Here is a 22,761-nt window from a genome sequence, read left to right on the forward strand (position 1 = left end):
CTTGAATGCTTTTTTTCCTCTTAATGCATTGCATAAAGATCGGATCGGGAAAAATCGGTATCGGCAAATTGTTAAAATCAAATGATCGGAATCGGATCAGAGCAAAAAAAGGTGATCGGGACATCCCTAGTGCTGACAGCTGATCAGTCTTGGCTACCACTCAGGGAAACCTCTGCATTTAGGAGGCTGGACTGCTCATTGTCCGTTCATAGAGAATGATTATTACCCGATACACCACTGTTTCTGGAAAAGGTTTAGTGGATCCCGTAGTAAAAGGTCCCATCATATGCTTTTCTGGTTATTACCCGTCCCCTTGTGTGTTATGTAGATTTTTCTGCATGTAAACGGTCCGCAAAGTCACACACCCTCAAAGTACACCCTGTAGCGAGTAAAACTCAGAAAATACGTGTCTATACTGCCCAGAACGCCCTTTGGAGATTTCTCATTTTCTCCACACACACACACACACACACACACACACACACACACACACACACACACACACACACACACACACACACACACACACACACACACACACACACACACACACACACACACACACACACACACACACACACACACACACACACACACACACACACACACACACACACACACACACACACACACACACACACACACACACACACACACACACACACACACACACACACACACACACACACACACACACACACACACACACACACACACACACAGACAGAAACAACACCAGTTATCCAGCTGTTACAATGTGAGGTGCAGGTGAAAGAACGATACGTGGAGAGAGGGTTTTCTTGCAAAAATAAACAGGCGTTTTATTCTTAGCCTTCCACATTATTCCACAGCAAACACAAACTGCATGCCTGGTGCTGCATTCACCAGCAAGGAACAAACACAAAATGCCCCCTTCCCCTCTCTTCCCAATCACATTTAATGGAGACTGCCCGCCTTCCCACTGCAACCTGGCCAATCAGGTCATGGTTCCGAAAGCGGAGTGAAGGGTTAAATACAAAATTAAACACTGTTGTCTACACTTAATAAAACCCTAAAGGCTTAAGTAAATTCATTATTGCATCAATATAAAGATTATACCTTCAAAAACAACAAGGTCTGCTTAAAATTGATAGTTTTTAACCTAATTGACACTCATAAAATCACACATTTCCTGACCAATCGCGTCCAAGACGCCGCCTACTCATACGGCACATGTAAGGAGTACTTTGGAGGCGTGCTCCCCCTTCGAGCACTGGGACAAGATGGCCTCAAGGTCTGAACAAAGGAAATGGTGATTACTTGGTGCTTGTGTGTTTTACAGACTGGCAAATTAATTTAGATGCATTTTATTAGTTTGTCTATGTAAACTGTTTTTAGAACTTTAACTGAAATAAAGACAACTCTGAAAAAACATGTACTACCTTTCTTATCAAACAAATAGTTAAGACCAACATGTTAGTGAGGGAGTGTGTGCGCTTCCTCACATTTCACACCTCCTGCCCCTCTGGCTTGCACAGGTCAGGCAAACGAGAAAGATAGTCCGCTATAAGGTTGTTCTTACCGGGACAATACTGTATGGTGAACTGGTATGGCTGGAGGGCTAGGCACCAACGTAGAATCCTTGCATTCTGATGCTGCTTAGATTGCATCCACTTCAAAGGTCTGTGGTCTGTCTGCAACACGAACTCTCTTCCAATAAGGTAATACTTCAATGAATCTATAGCCCACTTTATAGCCAGTCCCTCTTTTTCCACTGTAGAGTACTTTTTTTCCCGGTCAAACCGTTTCTTACTCAGGAACAGTATAGGCTTCTCTTCGCCAGGCTCTCCTTGGGCTAGCACTGCTCCTAGTCCAACACCAGAGGCATCAACTTGCACAAGAAATTGTTTTGTGAAGTCCGGGCTCTGCAACACAGGAGCTTGACAGATCTGCCTCTTTAATGCCTGGAAGGCATTTTCACACTCATCATTCCACACAACTTTAGTGGGAGATTTTTTTGTTAGATCAGTAAGTGGGGCAGCTAATGTAGCAAAGAGGGGAACAAACCTTCTGTACCACCCCACCAGGCCTAAAATGGACCTCACTTGCTTCTTTGTCTGGGGTCTGGGTATTACCTGTATGGCCTTTACCTTCTCCACTTGTGGTCGTATTTGCCCACGTCCAACCAGGTATCCAAGGTATTTCACCTCCTCTTGAGCCCAGTAACACTTTTTGGCATTCAGGGTTAGCCCGGCTTCCTGTATCTTGCCCAACACAGCTTTAAGATGCTGCAGATGTTCTTCCCAGGATTCACTGTAGATTACCACATCATCTAGGTAGGCTGCTGCAAACCTGGTGCAATCATTAAGAACAATGTCCATTAATCTTTGAAAGGTTGCAGGCGCTCCATGAAGACCAAAGGGTAGTACAGTGTAATGAAACAAACCCATTCCTGGAATCTGAAAAGCTGTATACTCTTTCCAGGCTGGCTCCAGAGGCACTTGCCAGTAACCTTTACAGAGGTCTAAAGCTGTGATGTACTTAGCTTTCCCCAACTTCTCCAGCAGCTCATCAATACGCGGCATAGGGTATGAATCAAAACAGGAAATGCTGTTCAGCTTCCTCATGTCCGAGCAGAATCGAGGTTCAGTGGTGTTTTTCTTAGGAACAAGCACTATAGGATTTGACCACTCACTTCTAGATGGTTCAATGACTCCCATGTCCAACATCAACTCCACCTCCTTCCTCAGTCATTCCATCATTCTTTCAAGAATTCTGTAAGGCCTCAGGCGAACAGGTTTAGGGTCATTCAGTATAATGTTATGCTTTATCACATCAGTGCGTCCAGGTTTTTTTCTTAGAACAATGCTGGGAAAGATTGTTTAAGCTCACCCAGTTGATGCCCCTGATCCAAACTCAGATGCTCCGGAGGAGCCTGGGCTTTACACTTCTCTGTGCAGCACCATGTCAGCCTCCTCTGTTTCCAACGCATCCTCTTCTTCCAGCTGGACATCTTGGATCATCAGAACATGTTCTCCACCTGCCTTCTGGTTCGGTTTCCCTGTCAGCTGACACACATGACATGTTCTAATATACTGCGACACATCTGTCTTAAGACGTGGCCAGAAGTAGTGTTTCAGGACGTTCCAATATGTTTTCCGAACCCCAAAGTGTCCACACTCATCATGTGCGACTTTCAGGACAAGAGGACGAAGCTTAGTTGGCACCACCAGCTGGAAAACCTCAGTCCCTGCACCATCAACAGCCCTCCATCTCCTAAACAACAAGTCATTACGCAACATGTATCCACTTGAAGCGTTTTCCCTCTCTGCCACTGGCACAGCACAGTCAAAAAGGCCTTTCAGCGAAGCATCCTGACGTTGCTCCTCTCCCACCTCATGGTGTGTAAGTAACACCGAAAACTCAGACAAAGATGGAACCTCCACTGTGTCAGTTGACTTCCCATGTGATAGCAAGTCCTGATCCCTTTTGGCCCTAGCCCTTGTAATCACACACGCGGCCGTAACGTCTGGCGCCACTGTAGAGCGCTTCTCAGATGCTGACTCAATCAGACCACCAGTGACTAAAAACACAGAAGGGCCATCAGCCCAGACTTTACCACCTGCCAAATCGTTACCCAGAATGAAATGTATCCCCTCGATTGGAAAAGCTGGACGTACCCCAATAGCTACATCCCCTTTAACAAGGTCACAGTCGAGATACATCCTATGGACAGGAACAGGAAAAACCGTTAATCCCATCCCCCGAGTCTGAACCGTGTCACCAGTGTCACTTTCCTCAGACAAAGGCAGAACCGTCTCAACGATAAAGGAGTCAAATGCACCTGTATCCCTCAAAATTTTAATTGGAACTTTGACATTGCTACCCACCAATGACACCAAGCCGTCTCTTATATAAGGAGCATAGGATGCCAGAACCTCAGGTCCACATAAGTGGTCCGTAAGCACCTCGTCAACACAGCAGCTACTCACAGGAGCAGCAAACGCAACCGGTTTACCCACAAATCTTCCTCCCTTGGATTTTGCTCTAAGCACCGGACAGTCTGGTTTCCAATGGCCTTTCTCACGACAATAGTTACAAGTATCCTCAGATTTCTCCCAAGCCACTTTCTTTAGATCCATCCCCAATGACCCAACATCAACAGACCTTCCACTTCCCCCAAACACAGGTAGATCTCCAGCACGCCCTCCGAACCTGCCCTTATGCAGTAACACAAACTCATCCGCTGCTACTGCAGCCTCGGATGCCGAAGTTACCCTGTGTTCTATTATATAGGTTGCAATGCTGTCAGGAAGGATGTTTTTGAACTGTTCCAAAATCATGAGTTCACCCAATTTGTCAAAGGAAGTGATGTCCATAGCAGCTAACCAACGTTTAAAATGAACAGACAAATCCCTCGCCATTTCCACATAAGTCTGACCCTGTTTTTTCTCCAAGGACCTAAAACGCTGTCGATAAGCCTCTGGAACAAGTTCATAAGCTCTAAACACCGCCCATTTTATTTTAACATAGCTAGAGCTATCCTCCGAACACAACGCGGAATATGCGGACTGTGCTCTTCCTGTGAGTACACACTGAAGCATCAGGGCACAGTCTGCATCCGGCCAATCCCTAGCTTTAGCCACCCGTTCAAAAAGCAAAAAAAAAGTGTCAGGATCACTTTCATTAAATTGCGGCAACAAGCGCAAGTTGTTAGCATCGAACCGCTGAGGAGACCTGGGCACCTGTTCACCGTGCCGCTCACCCAACACCGCACTACCTCTGCCTATGGAAAGACGCTGTCCTTCCATATCAAGTTTGGCTTTCTCAGTCTCCTGCCGCATCCTCTCCACTGCAATCTCCTTTTCAAACTCCATCTCATACCTCATTTTGTCATGACTCAGCTGCAACAACAACATCTCCTTCTGCTGCTCAAAGGACAGTAAACTAGCCTGCAACAGAGGTTTTAACACCCCCTCCTTAACTTCCGGAAGCACACCCGTTTCACGTAATACTGACACAATAGAGGTTTTTATAGTGCTTTTTAGCCTCTTATCGCCAACAACTTCCACCGAGAAATGTTCCGCAATAACGAGCAGCTGCTCCATTGAGAAATTTTCAAGGGCTTCCTGAGAGGGAGCACTGATAAACGCGTCTACCTCCGTCATACTACAACGCAACACCGAGTTTACAGTGAGACAAAAGAGAGAAAAGAGAAAAAAAAACTGATTGGAGTTTCCCCACTAACTACGACACCCGCTAACTAATCTCCTCCCTGGTCTTCATGTGTTTACTTGCGGCGGGTACTTATGACCGCTGGCCGAGCAAAGCGACTAGCAAGCTAGCAAAAATACTGCGACCACGGCCATGCCCCCAAACCGAAGCTTCAGCCACTTTCACCACAACATTAACACCCCGCACAACGGTCCCAAGGGAACCGTCGCTACCACCTATCAGGAGAAACCCCACACAAAATAACGAACGAACTCACACGCACCCAAGCTTATCTTACCGGTTTGGACGAGCTCCCAGCTGTCACGGCTTGGCTCTCAGCCATAACAAACGCAGCGATGAGACGACGACATGAGTACAGAAAAAAGAGGAGTTTATTCACACTCCCCAAAACAACCGACCACCAAACAGGGTTAACAAGCTCTATGCAGGAGGATAGCTGTTCCGGGCTGCTCTTCCTCCTACGTTCCCCGGGCAGAGAGAGAGCCACTGCAGCCTACTTAGATCCGTTATGGAGGCGCTGATCAGATTGGGAGCACCTGGAGAGAGGCTGCACCTGGATACAATCAGGGAGAGAGAAGCACACACACCCACACACAAAGGCACACCCACACCAGCATAGGCAGTGAAGCAGGGGTCGTCACAACATGCAACAACTATTTGCACTTTCTTTTATCAGGAAAGAGAATTTCATAGGTCACAGGGCCTGCCTTTCGGTTTACTGTATAAGGGCCTTGCCACTTGGCTAGTAACTTACTTGGCCCTCTAGGGAGCAGTATCAAGACTTTCTGGCCAGCTTTCAGCTGTCTTTCACGAGCACGTTTATCGTACCACACATGTTGAGCTTCATGCATGTGTTCTTTGACCGTTTCTCTGTAACTGTCCAGTTTGTCTCTCATCTGCAGAATGTAAGAGATGATGCTGTTGGTTGTTGTTGCCACTGCCTCACCAGCCACCCAGTTCTCTTTCAGCACGTCCAAAGGGCCTCTGACCTGTCTGCCATATAACAACTCAAAAGGGGAGAAACCAGTTGAAGCCTGTGGCACTTCTCTGTATGCAAACAAAAGGAAAGGCAACCATTTATCCCAATCCTTGCCAGTATCATCAATACATTTTCTCAACATTTGTTTCAGTGTACCATTAAAACATTCTTCAAGACCATCAGTTTCAGGGTGGTATGGAATTGTTCTGATCCCTTTAACCCCAAGTTGCGAGTACAGTGACTTCATCAGATGGGACATAAAGTTTGTACCTTGATCTGTTAAGATCTCTTTAGGGATGCCAACTCTAGAGAATAGCTCTACTAAACACCGCACTATATGTTTGACCTGAATGGAATGCAATGGATAGACATCTGGATATCTGGTGGCGAAGTCACAAATAACCAGGGCAAACCTGTGACCCTTGCTACTTTTTGGCAGAGGACCAATTATATCCATGGCTATTCTTTCATAAGGTACACTCATTATTGGTAATGGTTGTAGAGGGGCTCTGTTTGAAAGTTTGGTAGGAGCTACAACCTGACACTCATGGCACGTTTTACAGTAATCAATTACCTCTTTGTATAATCCTGGCCAATAGAAACGCTGAGCAATGCCGTCATACGTTTTTGTCTGCCCCAGATGCCCAGCCCATGACACAGTATGACCCACCTGCAGGATTACTTGGCGACACTCTTTAGGAATGACTAGCCTAGGTTTCTCTATGTCTGCCAAATACTAAAGGTTGTCTTTTATGATGAAGGGATCCCCAATTAGATTTTTCAGCCCCCCTGTGTTTGCATCTTCCTCCCCATCTACTTTGCATGCTTTTGAAAATAGAGGTTTTAGAGATGGGTCATTCTCCTGACTCTCTCTGAAGTTATCTGGGATTTGCCATTGAGGCTCTATGAGGGGAGTTACAGGGAGAGTAAGCTCAGGGCATTTAGCCTTATCGTGATTTATGTTTTTCTCTTGAAGGCGCTGTCGCCTTGTTTTCTTAAGCTTATCACCCCCTTCACACAAACTATCATCTGCATCTGGTAAAGGTTTTAACCCCTTAGTCATAGAGCGCGTAGCTACATAGGAGTACGCTAGTGAGTTTTGCTGTACCAAGTGGTCTAAGATTTGCAAATCATCTCCAAGGATCACGTCATAAGCTAGGTGCTCTAGCACACCAACAGTTAGCATAAAGGCTTGCCCTTCAACCTCAATGATAACATCTGCAGTTGGGTAATCTTTTTTACAACCATGAACACATGTGATATTTACCCTGCCATCAAAATCAGTTATTGCATTGCTAAGTACGCTGGACTTCACCAAGGTTTGTGAACTACCAGTGTCAGCTAGGGCTTTCACTGCTTGACCATTTACAGTGACATCTACTACATATCTATGTGGAACAATTCCACTATCAGTAACATTGGCATGGTCAACACTTTCTGCACGAGGTACCGAACACATCTCAACCGACTTAGACTTTCTTAATGGACACAATGAAGCCTTGTGACCAGGTTGCGGACAGTAGTAACATATAAAGTTCATTTTTAAGTTTGGATAATCAGGTTTCTTACCAACCCCAGTGTCCATGCTCTCTACAGCTGGCCAAGTGTGGGGTTTGCCCTCCCCATACCTTGGCTTCCCAACAGTCACTCTTTTCTTTGAAGGTTCCCTGTGGGCCGCTGCATACCGTTCTGCCAGATCTGCCGTTTCTTCCCCAGTCTGGGGATTGTGCTCCTCGACCCAGGTACGGACGTCTGGTTGAAGCACACGGAGGTACTGCTCCAAAACGATAGTCTCTCCAATCTCCTCCTTAGTACGGCTGTTCGGTCTCATCCATCTTTTGTAAAGCCCCTTAATACGGTTGTAGGTTTCTCTTACAGTCTCTCCCACTGGCAAAATGGTGCTCCGGAACCGCTGTCTGTAAGTCTCTTCAGTCACATTAAACTTCATTAACACTGCTGCTTTAACTTCTTCATATGACTCTGACTGTTCCTAATCCATTCCAGCATAGGCCTCAAGAGCTCTTCCTGTCAACAAGGTTACTACTCTCTGGCTGCCCACTCAAATGGCTGCCACCCCCATGTTCTGGCCATCCGTTCAAACCGAACAAAAAAACTTTCTGGGTCTTCACCTTCTTTGAAGTCAGGTATCCTCGGCTCACTTACATAGGGCCTTGCTGTCCGGATTGGTGGATCAATCAATCCTTCTGCAGAGGCTGGACAGGCCAATCGGATAAGGAGACAGGCCTGCTAGTTTGAAGTGGATTGAATTTTCCATGTGGCTCAGCTTTTAGCAGGTGTGTTGAGGTTTCAGCTTGTAGCCTTGGATTATCAGCACGCATTGCATAGGGATACTGTTGAACAGGGTCATAGTATACTTCTGAGTCCTGCCTTGACTTTGAAACCATGTCACTTCTTAATTGTTTAATCTGTTCAAAAAGTATTGCCTCAGTCTGCTTAGACCTGTGCACAAACTCTCTCATTTCTTCCACAAAGCTTACTGTAGAGAGTTCCTCACCCCCAGTATGGGCTGTAAACACTTTGGGGCGAACCACCAGCTCTTCCTCATCTTCTTCACTTTCAGCTGCCACGGCTCCCTCAAGTGGCGATTCTTCTTCCATTGTCCCTCATCTTTTTTCTTCCTCCATGTCTGGCAAGGCTGTGGCCCTTGCCTGACGACCTCTTCCACGTCCACCTCTCATTTAGTCACTCTGTCCTCAAAGACTCCTCACAGGCGTTTAAATATCCCACCATTGCCTCCAATTGTTACGATGTGAGGTGCAGGTGAAAGAACGATACGTGGAGAGAGGGTTTTCTTGCAAAAATAAACAGGCGTTTTATTCTTAGCCTTCCACATTATTCCACAGCAAACACAAACTGCATGGCTGGTGCTGCATTCACCAGCAAGGAACAAACACAAAATGCCCCCTTCCCCTCTCTTCCCAATCACATTTATTGGAGACTGCCCGCCTTCCCACTCCAACCTGGCCAATCAGGTCATGGTTCCGAAAGCGGAGTGAAGGGTTAAATACAAAATTAAACACTGTTGTCTACACTTAATAAAACCCCAAAGGCTTAAGTAAATTCATTATTGCATCAACATGAAGATTATACCTTCAAAAACAACAAGGTCTGCTTAAAACGGATAGTTTTTAACCTAATTGACACTCATAAAATCACACATTTCCTGACCAATCGCGTCCAAGACTCCGTCTACTCATACGGCACATGTAAGGAGTACTTTGGAGGCGTGCTCCCCCTTCGAGCACTGGGACAAGATGGCCTCAAGGTCTGAACAAAGGAAATGGTGATTACTTGGTGCTTGTGTGTTTTACAGACTGACAAATTAATTTAGATGCATTTTATTAGTTTGTCTATGTAAACTGTTTTCATAACTTTAACTGAAATAAAGACAACTCTGAAAAAACATGTACTACCTTTCTTATCAAACAAATAGTTAAGACCAACATGTTAGTGAGGGAGTGTGTGCGCTTCCTCACACCAGCTCACACTGTCCGCTCCTCGAGCCTCAAAGGGCGGAGCAGCGAGCCCCGCAACGTCCCGCCAACACGGCACCCAGACCCCACGCAGCATTCTCATCTGTTTGTCATTACTGGTGTCATTTTCTGGTTGCTAACAAATGCCATTGTAACACATAATCACTGATGTTCCGCGGTAACGGTGGTTGACTAACCAGAACAGAGTGGGTGAGCCGACCAATCAGAGCACAGTGGGCTCACAGGGAGGGGGGATAGGAGCTCCAACAAGGCGTTTAGGACAGAGAGTGAAGACACATATTCAACCACATGCATTTGTGGTTGAAAAGGTTGACTCCACTAAAAACGTTACAGTTAGATCAGAGGAAGTCTTCAACACTATATTGAATCTAGAAAATAACAAAGCTTGTGGCCCGGATCTCATCTCAGAGGAACACTTAAAATATGCCAGTCTTAAGCTTGCTCCTCTTCTTGCTCTGTGTCATACTGGTTTCCTTAATCATGGTGTCTTACCAGATTCCATGTTATCTGTGCTACTTGTGCCAGTCATCAAGGATAAAGCTGGGAAGATTAATGGGATTGATAATTACAGACCTATTACTTTAGCTAGCATTCTCTCCAAAGTGTTGGAGAAAATTCTGTTAGATAGACTGGAAAGGTATATTACCACAGCTGACAACCAGTTCGGTTTTAAAAGAAAACATGGCACAGATATGTGTATTTTTGCTTTAAAAGACATTATAGCAAAATATAGAAGCCATAATTCCACCATGTTTCTGTGTTTTATTGATGCTTCCAAGGCCTTTGATAGACTGAATCATTTCAAGTTATTTGACAAAATGTGCCAGAGAGGGGTACCCAAGTACAAAATAAGGATCTTAGCCTTTTGGTATGCACATCAGACTATTCAGGTGAAGTGGGGCAATACTGTGTCTGAACATTTTGATGTTGGTAATGGGGTCAAGCAAGGTGGGATTTGATCTCCTTTGTTGTTTCATCTGTACATGGATGATCTGTCTAGGAAACTGAACTTGTGTAAAACTGGCTGTGTCATCGGTACCACTTTATGTACGCAGATGATTTAATCATCTTCTCCCCGTGCAGTGCTGGCTTACAACAGCTTCTGAGGACTTGTTCCCAGTATGGCATTGATTTTAATATTAAGTATAACGCCAAGAAGAGTAGCATCATGATTGTGCAAAGTAAAGAGGATAAAAAGGCTGTATTTCCTAATTTTATTCTCAGTAGCAACATTCTTCTTGTGTGCAGTGAGATGACGTACCTTGGTCATTATATTTCTGATGATCTCACAGATGACAAAGACATCCATGCAATGCTGCAAGCTGTATGCCCAGGCAAACATATTAATGCGGAAAGTGCTCTGTAGATGTAAAGGTATCACCTTTTAAAGCTTTCTGTACACCATTGTACACGGCTCACCTGTGGAGTGACTCCAAGGCTAGAAGCGTACAAAAACTAAAAGTTGCATACAATGATGCTTTACGGTTGCTGCTGAGGGTACCAAGATGGCACAGTGCCAGCCAGCTGTTTGTTAACTTGGGGGTACCTACTTGTCAAGACCTTTTAAGAAAGTTAATGTACAAATTCATGTGTCGCCTAGAAGACTCGGACAATCATGTTATCTCGATTTTAATTAACCCTGTGAATAATTCTAATCGGTTCTCTTCCATGATTTGGAGACATTGGCGCAATAGCCTGTACAGACAGTGAGCATGTGTGGCTAGCTGTGATTGGACTGATTTTATGTTTTTTATCTGTTTGTTTTTATCTGTTTTGTGTTTAGCTTTTTATCTTATTTATTGATGTGTGTCTTGTCTTTTTGTATGTGATATGGACATTGAGTCTGAAATAAAGATTGAACATACTATACAGAGATGTTGTATGAGAAACCAATGTGATTTTGGAAAATGGAACAATGTAAATCTATTCTAGTAGACCTCAACAATGGAATTATGATCAGTAGAAATGGCCATGACATGGGACCTTTAAGAATATGTGGTTTTAATTTCAAGAGACTTTCAAAGAGGCCTTAATATGCCTTTTTGGGATTCCGTTTCCTGCATTATGTAATACAGGTTTTTGTGCATGTAGATGTCCTGCAAAGGCAAAAATCCCAAAGTTTCCTCCAGAGGGAGTTTCTCTCCCACACACTCCCCCCTGCCTGCAAAGACTCCATTGGACTCCAATGTTTAGTTAGGTAACATAGTGACATCCCTTTGTAACACTTGTGTTTCTATTGGCTAGTGCTCAAACACATCATACCTGATATTCTAAGGGGGAGGGCATTTCCGACACATCTCTAAGCGATTGACCAATCTCATCAGAGTTGGCCAGCTAACCAATCAGAGCAGAAAAGAGGTGCTGCAGCACAGGCAGTATGAGACAAATAAAAACCTTTTTGAAAATGAAAGCATGTAAACATGTCACAGCAGAGACACTAAATGCAAATATGAACCTGAAAGAAATCATAATATGTCTTCTTTAAACAAATGATTCAACATTTCAGGAAATGCACTTTTTCTCTGTGAGGCTGAGAGTTAGATGGGAAGATTAATACCACAATACACATGTTGTAAATATAAAGCTTTTGCCTATAGCATTAAGATTGGAAACAGAAAACAAGCTAGTCAGATTAAAGTGAAAACGACAATTTGTGTTTTTACGGGGTTAGGCGCTGTAACTTCTAGCAGCTTTTGCTGGTTGTCTAAGAAGTCGTGCCTCGTGAAGGAAACCTTACATTTGGATTTTCTTTGTGTGTTGAACAAATTCAATAAACTATACATAACATGGTAATTGTAGAGCTTTAGAAGCAGCCGGTAAGCTTGGTTTGACATAAAGCCTGGAAATAGAAAACAAAAATTATTCTGAATAAACTGTGAAAACGACAATATGAGTTTTTTTGATGTGAGCAGCAGTTACTTCTAGCAGCTTTTGTTGGTAGTCCAGGAAGTCGGTGCTTTGTGAAAGAAATATTCTGGCATATAACCCCCCTATAAAAACATGTTGTTTTTCTTTTTTTTGTACAAATTGAAGGAACTACACAACGTCGTGATTTGTGAGCTTTAGAAGTCCTGGTTGGCACATTTCCTTTCGGAGTAGACAGAGCCAAGCTAGCTGTTTCTAGGCTTTATGCTAATTTTAGCTGACTCTCTCCTGGCTCAGGCGACTTAATAACCGCACATAGAAAGTGGTATTGATCTTCTCACCTAATTCTGCAAGAGAGCAAATAAGCATGTTTACCATAATGGAAATTATTCCTTTAACGTTCCAGCTTCAGAAAACCAGGATCTTTTGGCAGTATAATCTTATGACCTTATTGTTTTCTGGCTTACGGTTAACTATCCACACACTACCTCCATGTGTCCCTTTGTGTATTAGAGTAAAACACGTACATTCTCTTAGTTCCTTATTTTTCCCTTTTGTTTTCTTCTTGTAGAAATGAATGGCTCGCATCATCTCTAACCAAAGTTGGATGTTAATCAGAGACAAACTGAATATTTCACATTGATACACACAAACATACTTACACACAAAGTGAGTGTACCCAGCTGGCTGAGGGGAATGGAGAGGGGGCACGGGTGTGTGAGGTGACAGCTGGCCCAGAGATGGTTCACTTAATTCAGGCACAGCCAGGCGTCAAGCTGGCCAATAACACACACTGTCCTGGTGCCTTAGAATGTTCCCACACACACACACACACACACACACACACACACACACACACACACACACACACACACACACACACACACACACACACACACACACACACACACACACACACACACACACACACACACACACACACAGGTTTGGAGGATGCATCTGCAGGTATGCAATCCATCAAATTATTAGATGGCTAACAAAGGCTATTTCTCTTCAGTGTTCAAGTGACATCGTCTAAATGACATGGCATTGAATCCGTGCAATTCATGGAAATTGAATTTCTGGAGAAATTAACAGTAAACTTTCCACACACAAACACACATAGACACGGCTAGAATCAAGTCATCTTTGTGACACTACCCCACTATGACAAGTGCATTTTGAATATGTTGCTGATTGCATTGCATCAGGCCTTCATTCAGAATCACTTAACATGTAAAGCTATGAATGCTACATTGCTACACAGCTAATTGCTACAGCTGCTTGAGTACTCAACAGTTATTTTGGACTGTGAGCCACAAGTGACTCACCTTATTTCTCTCACAGATATACACTTCTCCGAATGTACATCAATTATAAGAAAAATATAGTTGAAATAATTGGGCATAAGTAATGCTGACTTTAGCACACCATAACGTTTTCCTACACACATGAATGCACGTTTCAGGACAAACACCTTAACAAGGTGACATTGTGTCTGTTGATCTGATTGAAAAGGCAGATTAGTTGCATAAGCCAACAAGACAAAGAAGGACACCGATGAAAATTAGAGATTAATAAATGATCTCTCTGATGAATTTTAAAAACGGATCATTTCCAAATCCGAACATAGAGGATGGGTTTCTGTTTTTGAGTCTATCTTGCATTGTGGGCAATGGAATTAAAAAGACACTGCTTCTGTTGCAAATATTTTGCAATTGTTTTGTTTCTGGATAACCGTCCATTGTGAGTCCAACAATGTTATATTAGTGCAATGCTAAATCAATAGAGAACTCCTTTAAGTAGAAAAAGGTAAATTTTGTCCCTTATTTCTAATGAAAAATGTCTTTAAGAATTAATATATGAAGACCGGAGAAGCTATTAAACCCAGCAGTACTACTTGCAATGTATTTTTGTACATAGCTACTTATATAAAAAACAGATAAAAGAGTGTAATTAAGTTTTGAAATGGATGTTAATAAAGCTCTTAAAGTGCCCAACGACTACTGCTACTGCTTAGTATTGATTTTTTATTAACCATATTTACCAAATGTATTATTAATCACAAAGTAAAACCATGTTGGGAGGATTATAACTTTACATAAAAGATTATATCATTGTGTTATGTACACTATTCATTTGGGCAGGAGGGCATTTGCTCTTTTTCAACGACAAGCTGCTTTTCACATGGTTACAAAGACAATACATTAGAGCTCAAATCCTAATCTGACTGGAGAAACTCACATAAAATCTCTAACCAACTGTACTCTAGGGTTAGGGTTATTTTAAAGCACCTTTTTATACACAGAGTGCTTGACAGGCATCATATAAGATGCATCTGACAGGCTTGTATTGAGCAAACAGATCTGAAACAAATTTGTGTCCAGACCATTAATTCGCTAATAGACAGTAATCAATGTTATATTCAACTTGAAGTCAGTGCTAATATCTAAGAAGAATATATGTGCTTTCTCTTTCTGGTGTTTAAAAAGCAGCTCTTTGTGTATGTCCTAATTCTTGACTAGACACAACGTTTTTAAATGTATTAAAAAATGTTAAGGTGCCAGTATGACAATATTGTTGCAGCTTCAATGTAGCCACTGGAATATAAATTAGATTTCATCAAGGCTCTTGATGTGCATTTTAAGTCATCTAATCTAGGTAAGCGGTAGTTATTATTTTGTATAATATTATTATATGTACAAATATCATATATTTGAGTCCTTTCTTTGTTTAATTAAAGGGGTTTTTGTTTCATGTCATTGTTTACTTTCTAAGGACGCATAGACGAGGATAATCATTTGGTGGCAGTGAGAATTTGACTTTGAGGAAGGTATATCATCAAATGGATGCATGTATAATAAAATGCTTGCTTGTAGTAAAGCATATTATTACATTGATTAAAGGCACACGGACAGTGGGAAGTAGAGCATTTATTATACAAATGTCTATGAAATTCACTTTTTTTCATTTTGTACATGGACTAAAACAAGTGAATTTATGACCAAATATGTACACTATGAATCATATTGACCGTTTCCAATAAAAAAGGTAATATGTCATGCTTTCTGCCAAGTGCTCATCGTAATGTCTCATTTCACAAGGTCTTCTAAAATGTATCAGCCAAACCGAACTAAGAACATGAGCTTTATTTATATTTCTGCGTGTTTAACATCTAGTTCACATCTTCCCACCTCTTCATTTCCCCCCCAGGTGTCCCGGCAAAGCGTAACGAGCTGTACTATGACTGCTGTAAGGAGCCCTACCCCGATGTGACGTTCACAGTAACTATGCGCCGCAGGACACTTTACTACGGCCTCAACCTGCTCATCCCCTGCATGCTGATCTCAGGTCTGGCCCTGCTGGTCTTCCTGCTCCCCGCTGACTCTGGAGAAAAAATCTCACTCGGTATGTGGCAGGACACACACACACACACACACACACACACACACACACACACACACACACACACACACACACACACACACACACACACACACACACACACACACACACACACACACACACACACACACACACACACACACACACACACACACACACACACACACACACACACACACACACACACACACACACACACACCATAATGAATATTGTCATATTTGTACGACCAATTTTCCCTTTTTCAATGTTTGATCATTAATGATAAAGTGAAATAATCTATGATAATTTGACTATTTTGTTACGCAGACAAAGACTGTAGAGTTAAGTCATTGCTCTTTTATTGTGATCTGTAAATAGATATAGTCTGTATCCCTCCTTATGGGACTTATTCTTAGCCAATCTCTGTAAGGAAGTGGCAGATTTGTTCCGGCTGTGTATTTTCAAATTCTAGCGCATTCGAGCTGGTTTCTCCAAAATTACCTACCCCACCTTTAAATTGTGACTTACTGTGAGTACTCAAAAGCTGTGGATTTATTTTTGGAATATTCACTCTCTTTTCTACCCACCCGGGGTTACTTGCAGTTATATTGACTCTGAGACTGTCTCACTGAATGGCATGGTGAAACAAGCTGAAAGGTTCAGGTCTAGGTAATTATCTTCGCTGTGTTTAAAGTAAAACTTGTATTCATCTGCTAACAAGTAAAATCTAAATTAAGCTAGAATTGCTGGCTTGGAAATATTAAACTATCACAACAGAGGCTAATGATAATTATATTTTTAAGAAGAAAATGTTGTCGATTTATTTCAGCCAGAACAAATTGGCATAAATATGTTTTTCGAAACAAGCTTACTTAAAGACAGCCATGCTCATGGGACATGATCATGGCCTACCTCCCCTCCTCCAACACACACAAACGCGCACATGACCAATGAGGGCACGAGATAAGTTTGTGCACAGATGGAAGGCTGACAGGCAGGTAGGCCATCCAGTTATTTAGCCTCAGATGATTGGCCGTGCTTTTTACAGTATTACGGCTTCCAGATGACATTTTTTAATGGATTTTTTCTCAAAGTGTCACACCCCCAGGTTTATGTCACGGGTTTTAGTGTTCTATATCGTATAAGGCTTCGCCCTCTAAGGCTATCGCTATTGGGTAATCCCTCCTGCACGTGTGCAGCACTGACAGATTTAATCCACGCCCACCTATGACGTGGGCCCCACCTCCGGGCTCACTTCCGTATAAATAGGAAGTAGGCCCTACCATCTACTCCCACTTTTCTTCAGCACTCCGTTGCAGAAGCATTGTCAGGCAAAAACAGTTCTGTTAAGAGCTACTTACCGAAAAACAAGCATTCCTCCTAAAAAGCTTCTGTTTTCCGGTAAAATGGAGACTGGACAGGAAAGTCAAGGCTGTGTCAGGGATTGCCTCGTATGCGGAACGGGCTACATTATGAGTTTTGACAGGCACTCACAGTGTGAGTCCTGCCTGGGATTAGAGCATGCGAACGCTGCTCTCAATCCCGGGGTGTCTTGCTCGCATTGTGCCCGTCTCCCGCTGGCCCTCAGACAGCAGAGAGCGGACGCTCTCGCTGCTGCGGCCGCCGAGGACGATTGGCCCGTCCAGGAGGAGTACTCCGGGGACAAAGTCCTTGATTTCCTGGATCCGAGTGGAGGGCACGAGTCGGACGACTACGTCCCCTCCATTCAGGGATCACCGGGTGATTCCCCCATCATCTCTCCCCTCCGGACGGAGGAGAGAGGTATGGGGCCCGGTGCAGGGCCGGTGTACGATCCAGTGATCCCTATCTCCGACGCCACAGCGTTGCCATCGATTGGCGGGATCCTCCTAGAACTTCCGGAGATTATATCTAAGGCGGCCGCCTGGAGAAATCTCCCCGCTTCCCTAGCTCAGGAGAGCTCACCGCCGGATGATATGTCCGGGGTGTTCTCCCGGGTGCACAGGGTTAGGAGTGACGCGATCTGGCCACGCTTCCTGGCCATAAGGAAGTACCAGGAGGGGGCAGCGAGGGACCCTGGAGCAATGAAAGCTCCGATAGGGACATACGTGCCCCTCACGAGAGTGGAGGGATTCACGGACGTGAAATTCCCGACCGTGCCTCCTCTAGAGCCGAACCTCACGGCATTCTTTGGGGCTAGGCAGGCCAGCACGGTTTCCGGACGGCAACCCATGTTGGCTGCCGCCAAAGATCGGTTTGTCGCCCGACAGACTGACCGCATGCATCAGTGTGCGTTCCAGGCGTTGGCAGCGGCAAACAATATAGCGTTGCTTTCAAACTCCATGGTGGAAATATCCGAGCAGTCTAAAACTATGTCCTCAGTGGAGGCTGAGGAGAGAGGTAAGGCGACTAGTACTGCACTTACCCTGTGCGCAGCAGTCGCAGTCTCGCAGGCGCGGATTGCGACATGGGCGACACAGGTTCAACGGTACCTCTGGCTACAGCAGGGGAATATACCGGAGGGTGCAGGAAAGGAGCTGCTGGAGGCTCCAGTCAGTCCGGACGGACTGTTTGGGCCACAGTTTCACACCATGGTGGAGTCTATGAAGTCTGCCGCGGAGCAGGCAGACAACATAAGGCGTCACGCTAGCTGGTTTCAGGACAAACGTCCTCAGCGACAGCAGCGACAGCAACGACAGCACCCGCAGCCCCCGCAACAGTCTCAGCGAGGGCAGCGTGGGCAACGGCGAGAACAGCAACGGCGTCAGAATCGCCCTTCGGCAGCTGCAGGGGCTCCGTCCCAGGTCTCCGCTCCTCCGCCACAGAGACAGGATCTGCAGGCGACGAGTCGGAGGGGAAGGAAGAACCCCCGCTCCTGGTCTGCTCCTCTGAGAGAACCTTCGTGGAAACAGAACCGAAGATGACTCTTTGGGGGGGTTATGTGGGAAGAGAGGATTATTAATAAAAATGATTCAAATCTCAACAGTGTGTCTGTAGCAACTGTGTCTCACATGTCCCCCACACTAGTCAGGCCGGCTGCCATTAATCTATTGGTTAAAAGGCAGCGGGACTTGTTGCATATTCCATCTGTTTTTTCCTTTTCGGGTAATAGACAGAGGGACTCGCCGTTTGAGCCAGCTGTTTCTAATCTGTCGGTTAGAAAACAGCAAGGCTCGCTGTATAAGCCTGCGGTATTTAACCAGTTGGTTAAAAGACAGCAGGGCTTGACATTTAAATCGGCTGCTTCTATCCATTCGGGTAACAAGCAGCGCGGTTTTTTCTCTGTTCCAGTTGTGCCTACACAAAGTCGTATTAAGCCTAGCGCGGCTATTACGCACGAGGTGAATAGCACTGCACACACCTCCACGAGTTGGAGCATAAACCCGCCTCAGGGTCCTGTTGATGAGTCTTCTCCTAAACAGAGACAGGTTGAGAGCCGGTGTGTGATGCAGTGTGTGGAGACCCCTTCAAAGCCCTTTAGGGCGGGGCCCCCCTTGGGTTACTTCACGGGCAACGGCGGCAAGGGCTCTGGCATGGCTTGTCACCATGACTACCACAGCACAACAAAAACAGGTACGCCCGCTCTCAGAGCGGTGCTCAGAGTGGAGGCGGCTATGTTTAATGGACGGATGGATGAGCAGGCTGATCAGCAGAGGGTACTCTCTGCAATTTGCCTTACCCCCCCCCCCCCGCAGTTTGAGGGGATTCAGAAAACGCTCCTGTCATCCCAAGAACAGTGTCTTGCGCTCCAGTCAGAGCTGCGGAGACTCCTGTTAAAGAAAGCAATTTCCAGGGTTCCTCAGGGGAAAGAAAATCGGGGGTTTTTCTCCCGTTATTTTCTTATCCCGAAAAAGACCGGGGGGATGAGACCCATCCTAGATCTGTCAGCATTCAACAGGGTGATAATGAAAAGACCGTTTCATAGGCTGACAATCAAACAGGTAATGGAGTGTGTTCACCAGGGAGATTGGTGCACCTCCATAGACCTGAAGGATGCTTACTTCCACATAACCATCATCCCAAAACACAGGGAATTCCTGCGTTTCTCATTCCAGGGAATAGCGTACCAGTTCAATCGACTGCCATTCGGATATTCCCTGGCTCCGCGCACCTTTTCAAAGTGTGTGGAGACGGCGCTGGAGCCGCTACGCAGAAGAGGGATGAGAGTGTTATTTTATCTGGACGACCTGCTGTTGCTGGCCCGCTCCAGAGAGGAAGCTGCTTTACAGACGGTACAACTTGTATCTCACCTGTCAAGCCTGGGTTTCATAATCAATTGAGAGAAGAGCTGTCCTCTTCCCTCCCAGATTATCACGTATCTGGGGGTGGAATTCAACTCAGCCCGCATGAGAGCACAACTCTCACAGTGGAGAGTGGAGGATATGACAGCTCTCCTCGGGCGCGTCACACCCGGCAGGGTGGGACAGCCCTCTCTGTGATGCAGCTGTTGGGCATGATGTCAGCTGGTCACATGGTGATTTCCCTGGGTCTCCTTCACATGACGAGACTTCAGAGGTGGTTTATTCGCCTGCGCATCGACCCCGTGCGTCAGAAGAGACGCATGGTGTACATTCCTCTGTCCGTAGGTTTAGATCTGACCTACTGGGAAAATCCCCACGTCCTGTCAGTGGGGTTTCCCCTTGGCAGAGTGACGTCACACACCTCGGTGTTTACAGACGCATCACTCTCAGGGTGGGGAGGAACATGCATGTCGCAGGCAGTGGGGGGACAGTGGCCTCCTCACATGTCCCTTCATATAAACGCGCTGGAATTACTCGCCATATGGAGAGTAATCCGGCACTTCGCCCCGTTACTGTGGAATCATCATGTGTTGATTCGAAAGGACAACAAGGCAGCGGCAGCATACATAAATCATCAGGGAGGTGTACGATCAGCGCAGCTGCTGGACACAGCCAGGAGGCTGTTGTGCTGGGCGCGCACACACGTACTCTCTGTCAGAGCAGTATATATTCCCGGCGAGCTGAACAGAGGGGCAGACCTCATGTCCAGAAGAGGTCCTCGACAAGGGGACTGGAGCCTCCACCCCGAGTTGGTCTCACAGGTATGGAGCAGGTTCGGAAGAGCGGAGGTGGATCTGTTCGCTGCACGCGGGAACGCGCAATGTGCTCTCTGGTTCTCCCTGAGAAGGCAGGATCACCCCCCTCTGGGGGTGGACGCGTTCGCGCACAGACCTTGGCCCAGGGTGTTACTGTACGCTTTCCCACCAGTCCCTCTGATCACTTGGTTCCTGAACCGAGTGCAGGAGGAGCGGCTGATAGCGGTCTTAATAGCCCCGGAGTGCACGGGAGCGTCCTGGTTTCCCTGCATACAGCGGATGCTGTCATGGAGACCGTGGGAAATTCCGTGGCGGGGGGGTGCTCTCTCCCAGGTGGAGGGAGCGATCAGCGGTCACCCAGTGTTAGGCCAACATTTGTGGGCATGGCCCCTGAGCGGGAACACTTAGAGAGGCTTGGCCTCTCTAAAGATGTTGTGAGTACTATTCAGGGATCTAGGGCCACGTCCACCACGTCCACACAGCCAAATGGACAGCGTTCCAGCATTGGTGTGTAGGGAAAGGCTTGGACCCCGTTACGTGTCCCCTGCCTCACGTGCTGTCATTCCTCCAGCTGTTGCTGGACAGGAATTTGGCCTATAGCACGATAAAAACATATGCCGCTGCCATTTCTTCATGCCACGTAGGTTTTGAGATCAGCACGGTGTTTCGTCACCCTCTGACAAACGTTTCCTACGAGGAGTACAGAGACTCAGACCGGTGTCACGCTCTTTAGCGCCTCAATGGGATTTGGCTTTAGTGCTGCACGCACTGGGTAAAGCTCCTTTTGAACCATTAGATCATGTTCCCCTGACGATCTTGTCAGCCAAAGTAGCTCTGCTCTTAGCTCTGACATCAGCTAAAAGGGTGAGTGACTTGTCTGCTCTCTCGGTGGCTCCGTCATGTTTCCAGATCCAAGGAGATGGCAGCTCAGCTGTGTTGCGCCCGAACCCGGCGTTTATGCCAAAGGTGATCACAAGCTCTTTTAGATCGAGAGTGATAACCTTGGATGGCTTCTTTCCTCTTCCTCACACATCGGAGGAAGAAGCCACATCTCATCTCCTCTGTCCCGTGCGCGCGCTGGCATGCTATATTGCACGTACGGCTGATTTACGCCGGCGTCTGTTTGTGCATTATAGAGAGCGCTCTTAGGGCAGCCTCTATCTACACAGCGCCTGTCACACTGGCTGTGTGAGGCGGTGTCACAGGCATATGTCTCCGCTGGGTTGGATCCCCCGGAGAACATTAAAGCGCACAGCACCAGGGGAATTTCAACCTCTACGGCGTTGCACGGAGGAATGACAGTGGAAGACATTTGCACTGCTGCATCTTGGTCTTCACCCTGTTCTTTTATTCGTTTTTATTTGAGGGATGTCTCCCATTCCTCTCTGACACATTCAGTACTGAATAGCCTGTCAGAATGAGTAATGTCGGGGTTTTTAATTGCGTGCCCTCTCTCCTGCCTGTAGGCACTTAGAGAGCTGCCCTTTTTCCCCTCTCTTGATCGTTTTATTTAAGGAGACTCGGTCTCTATCTTTTATAAACGACAGGTAGCCTAAGTAAGCCTACCCTCGTTCCCTGATGGAGAATATTCATTTTTTAAATGCTATATTCCCTGGGAATGTGATGCTCCATTTACGCAGGACGAAATGGACATGGGTTATTAACTGAGTAGGTGTGGTTTGTGCTTCTGGTAACGGACGGAACCAGTGGGGCGTAGACTACATCCTGCTTCGCCCTTAACCCAATAGCGATAGCCTTAGAGGGCG

The 22,761-nt window shown here is 45.6% G+C and overlaps 1 protein-coding gene across 1 annotated transcript in view; it reads left to right on the top strand.

Annotated features, from left to right (window-relative positions):
• The window catches only part of LOC307027889 (neuronal acetylcholine receptor subunit alpha-7-like), a 75,138-nt gene that overhangs the window by 47,295 nt on the left and 5,082 nt on the right, over positions 1–22,761 (top strand). The window contains exon 7 of the mRNA XM_079662578.1: positions 15,787–15,981. Within this exon, the coding sequence (XP_079518704.1) occupies positions 15,787–15,981 (195 nt within the window). The remainder of the gene's footprint in view (positions 1–15,786; positions 15,982–22,761) is intronic.

This window comes from Notothenia rossii, assembly GCF_949606895.1.
Source record: "Notothenia rossii genome assembly, chromosome: 1".
Classification (NCBI taxonomy): Eukaryota; Metazoa; Chordata; class Actinopteri; order Perciformes; family Nototheniidae; genus Notothenia; species Notothenia rossii.